At 57.1% G+C, this 4,576-nt stretch overlaps 1 protein-coding gene across 1 annotated transcript; it reads right to left on the reverse strand.

Moving 5' to 3' along the window:
- On the reverse strand, positions 1,620-4,256 carry ACTA1 (actin, alpha 1, skeletal muscle). Its single transcript, XM_021392635.1, has 7 exons — positions 3,887-4,256; positions 3,628-3,768; positions 3,188-3,512; positions 2,891-3,052; positions 2,475-2,666; positions 2,186-2,367; positions 1,620-2,037 (listed from the first exon to the last, which is right to left on the reverse strand). Exons 2-7 carry the CDS (start codon positions 3,754-3,756, stop codon positions 1,894-1,896), a joined length of 1,134 nt encoding a protein of 377 aa, XP_021248310.1. The 5' UTR covers positions 3,757-3,768; positions 3,887-4,256; the 3' UTR covers positions 1,620-1,893.

The raw sequence follows: 4,576 nt of genomic DNA on the forward strand, positions 1-4,576 counted from the left end.
TGCCTCCCAGCCTCCAGTGCTGGCTTCAGAGCATGGCTGGGAAAAGGTCGTGCCTGGCTGCAGCCCCTGTGGGCACTATGGGATAGATAACCCACAAGGAGCAGATGGTTCTAGAAGTCCAGCAAGTTGGACTTTCAGGGCTGATAGTAAGCCCTGCGTGGAGGAGAGGGAAAGCCCTGGGGAAATAAAGTACTCTAAACTGTCACCATCCCACATAGTACACATCTCTAGATGCTGAGGATGCTGGCCCTGATGATCCTCTGCTTCCTGTCAGCAGCACTGGTCCAGGAGCAGGAACGATGATGGAATTCTTAAGAAATATCCAATGAAGACCAGGCTCAAACTGGTGTGTTAGTTTTCCCTTCGGTGAAAATTCAGTTCATCTGTTTCCAAACAATTTTTTCCTGCAATTTTTGCAAATGCCAAGCCCAAATCAAAGGCTGGTTTCAGGTTTAAGAATGTGTTCTGTCCTGAAATGAATCCCTAAAAATTTTAGGTTTGGCATGCTTAAAAATTAGTGGCATCTCAAAGTATTGATTCAGCAACCAAATCAACAAATCAGTCCATTGCTGAAGTGCACTGTTTAGCTCTTTAGCAGGATGCAATTGGCATTGAGACTGTCACCCTGCCTGCTCTGAAGCACAGCTGGTGACTGGTGGAGTCACCATCCCTGGAGGTGTTCAAGAAACACATGGATGTGGCACTGAGTGACGTGGTTAGTGGGTATGGTAGGGGTGGGCTGACGGTTGGACTTAATGTTCTGAGGTCTTTTCCAGCCTTACTGATTCTACAGGCAAAATCATCACAATGAGAAAGAACACACCCTTAGCACCATCGCAGCATAGCAATAACTTCCCTGGATTAGAAGTTGAACTGAAATTCATCTTTTCTTCCAGCACTGCTGTCCCCACTGCAGTGGTAATGTGGAACAACAGCCCCAAATCAAGTGCAGCCTTCCTGCCAGGGCCATCTAAGAGGAGGCAGATAGGTAGGGCAGCTCCCACAGCGTCCTTGGGGCCAGAAGGGCAGGCAGGGAAAGCCCCTTGGGCTCCCAGGGCACAGGGAATCCACATGAGCCTGTGGCCACAGGAGGTCCCGGCTGTGCAGGCAGAGCCCTGCGTGTCAGGTGGGGTGAGGAAGTGGCCCTGGCTGCCCCCAACCCCAGGGACAGGGTGAGTGCAGGAGGGCTTTCCATAAGCGGAGTGGAAAGCTCTTAATTTAACCTGTGCCCGCCACCTGGCCTCAGCTGTGGCCTTGCCTCTGTCCATCACAGCTTGGAGCTGCGCAGGCATGCCTGGCTACTGCTCTGGCAGGCTGAGCCCAACAAAATCCTTCACAAGCTGAGAATGAGCAACACTCGTAACCCTTTCCCTACTGGGCATGGGAGGAACACATTACAGTGCAGTGGGCTCCCGTGTCGTGGGCATCCCAGGCTGCCCTCTGCACCAGTGAGCTTCCTGCAGCCCACAGCAGGGCTAGACCCCTTCAGCAGGATCTCGTCACCCTCCCTGTGCCATCCCTCCCTGGAGAGCCCCAACCCCTGCTCCCAGCCCCAGCACCCGCTCCCAGGTCAGTGAGCGATAGAAGAGCCCAGCGAAATGACGACAGAAACAACTGTGTTAGGGGTGTGACAGAATGACTGATGATTTAATGCTTCTTGAAGTTTTATGTTTCCTTCCACAGGGCATTGGTTTTAAAAACAAACAAAACGAGGTAAAATAAATTAATTTATGTACACTTTACATACACTGTGTCACATGGAGCTTTGCAGCAACAGTAACCAGAAATTGTTACAAAATAGAAAGTTGCATGGCTGGTGCAGGTCCTCAGCGGCCTGGAACCTACAAGGTTGTCATCCTGAGTGTGGTTGGCAAAGTGATCATGTAAACATGTTTAGAAGCATTTACGGTGGACAATGGATGGGCCGGCTTCATCGTACTCCTGCTTTGTGATCCACATCTGCTGGAAGGTGGACAGGGAGGCCAAGATGGAGCCACCGATCCAGACAGAGTACTTGCGCTCAGGTGGGGCAATGATCTAGGAAGGCCAAGAGAGACAAGATCAGCACACTTGCAGCCACTGCAGGTGTCACGGGGTATGCGCTGCCCCACGCGCTGTTCACAGGAGGACCAGAGAAGGCTGCTCCTGGAGACTTGCGTGCAGGTCCTCGATGCTCAAGCCTTACCTTGATCTTCATTGTGCTGGGGGCCAGGGCTGTGATCTCCTTTTGCATGCGGTCAGCAATACCTGGGTACATGGTGGTACCCCCAGACATGACGTTGTTGGCGTACAGGTCCTTCCTGATGTCAATGTCGCACTTCATGATGCTGTTGTAGGTTGTCTCATGGATCCCTGCGGACTCCATACCTGGGGGCAGGAGAAGAGCAGGCATGAGCTAAGTGCTAAGCAGGAGCTCTGCACCAGGAGAGAGCAGAGAACAGGCAGGGGAGGAGAGAGAGAAGGGAGGCACGCACCAATGAAGGAAGGCTGGAAGAGAGTTTCTGGGCAGCGGAAACGCTCATTGCCGATGGTGATAACCTGCCCATCAGGCAGCTCATAGCTCTTCTCAAGGGAGGAGGAGGAGGCAGCGGTGGCCATCTCGTTCTCAAAGTCCAGAGCCACATAGCACAGCTTCTCCTTGATGTCACGGACAATCTCACGTTCAGCTGTCAGAGGGAGCAAAGGCGTCAGTGATTGCAAGGAGGGGAAAGAACAGGAAAGACACGCAACTCCTCCATAGGTCTGCTGGGTCTCCAGACCGCAAGCCACAAGCAAATGCCCAACAGGGAGCACTCCCAGGGCTTGCAGCAGGGCAAGAGCCTGCAGCACCCCTTGATCTGCGAGAGCTGGGAATGTGGGGAGACATTTTGGAGGAAGGAATTGTGCTTACCTGTGGTGACAAAGGAATAGCCACGCTCAGTCAGGATCTTCATCAGGTAGTCAGTGAGGTCGCGGCCGGCCAGATCCAAGCGCATGATGGCATGGGGCAGGGCATACCCTTCATAGATGGGGACGTTGTGTGTCACACCGTCGCCGGAGTCTAGCACAATACCTGTGAAAACAAAGAGCAGCCATCTGAGGAGCAGCCCACGAACAGACCTGCGCTGGGGCAGAGCAGTTGGTGACTGCAGAGGACTGGTCCTAGGTGTCCTTGGGGAAGAGGGGCCACTGGGTCGTCCGCACTCACCGGTGGTACGGCCAGAGGCATACAGGGACAGCACAGCCTGGATGGCCACGTACATGGCGGGCACGTTGAAGGTCTCAAACATGATTTGGGTCATCTTTTCACGGTTGGCTTTGGGATTAAGAGGGGCCTCAGTGAGCAGGGTGGGGTGCTCCTCAGGGGCCACACGCAGCTCATTGTAGAAGGTATGGTGCCAGATCTTCTCCATGTCGTCCCAGTTTGTGATGATGCCATGTTCAATGGGGTACTTCAGGGTGAGGATACCTCTCTTGCTCTGGGCTTCATCTCCTACATAGGAGTCCTTCTGACCCATACCCACCATGACACCCTGCAGGAGAGGAAAACGGGGGCTCAGTGACCTCTCCACGGGCAGCAGCGCGTCCCCACTCCACAGACGGGGCCGAGGGACCCCACAGGAAGCCCCAAGGGGGCCGACATCGTACCTGGTGGCGAGGCCGGCCCACGATGGAGGGGAACACGGCCCTGGGGGCATCATCCCCGGCGAAGCCAGCCTTCACCAGGCCGGAGCCGTTGTCGCACACGAGCGCGGTGGTCTCGTCCTCGTCACACATGTTGCTGGCTGTCTGCGGGGCACGGGGCCGTGAGGCTCAGGGTGACGGCGGGGCCCACGGAGGGCCCACACGACGGCCCCGCGGAGGGACGCCGGGCGGCACGGCACGGCACGGCACGGCGCTCACCTACCTGTGCTGACTGCGCGTCGGGCCGCTGGCAGAGACGCCTCCCGCTCCTCCGGGTAGCTCGTGGGCCGCCGCCGGCCCCGGAGCCTTTTATCGAGGCGGGCGGGAGCTGCGCCCGACCCCCAGGAATGCGGCCCCGGCCGTCGCCATATTTGGGTGTCGGGCCCGGCGCGGCCCCGGCCCGGCGCTGCCCAAAGAAGGCGCTCCTGGCCGCGGCCCAGGTGAGCGAGGCCGGGCCGTATAAGGAGCGTCTGCCGGGCCCCCCCGGGGCCGGGGCCGAAATAATCCCCCGGCACCGCCGGGCCCGTTAAGGACGAAGCGGTGGGGGCCTCTCCCAGGCCCGTGCGGGAGCCGGGAATGCAGCGAGGCGTGAGGGAGGAGGCCTCGGGGGGGCCGGGGCTGGGGCAGCCGTCGGGGCGCCCTGCGGGGACGGAGCCCAAGCCTCACCTGTCAGGGAGCACGCAGCCAGGTACGGGCTGCGCCTGGCAGGGGCAGGTAGCTGGGAGGGCAGCGTGTGTCAGAGGGAGAGCTGTGGCTACGTGCCATCCCAAGGGACCTGGCGGCAGCACGGCTAGAAGTCACAGCTTTGTGCTCTGAGTTAAGTCTCGTATTTTATTTTTTTTCCTGGATGTTACTTTAAACATGGAAAATAACGGTATGTGATAATCATAGAGAAATACCTGAAGACAAAGCG

This window comes from Numida meleagris, chromosome 3 (genome assembly GCF_002078875.1).
Source record: "Numida meleagris isolate 19003 breed g44 Domestic line chromosome 3, NumMel1.0, whole genome shotgun sequence".
Lineage (NCBI taxonomy): Eukaryota > Metazoa > Chordata > Aves > Galliformes > Numididae > Numida > Numida meleagris.

What these genes read in the sequence shown, in the direction of transcription:
- ACTA1 (XM_021392635.1), bottom strand. Translation starts at nt 3,756, where the DNA reads ATGTGTGACGAGGACGAGACCACCGCGCTCGTGTGCGACAACGGCTCC. An exon ending in TGCCTCTGGCCGTACCACCG is followed by an intron (nt 3,053 to 3,187) that starts GTGAGTGCGGAC and finishes TTGTTTTCACAG; the next exon opens with GTATTGTGCTAGACTCCGGC. An exon ending in CTATTCCTTTGTCACCACAG is followed by an intron (nt 2,667 to 2,890) that starts GTAAGCACAATT and finishes TCCCTCTGACAG; the next exon opens with CTGAACGTGAGATTGTCCGT.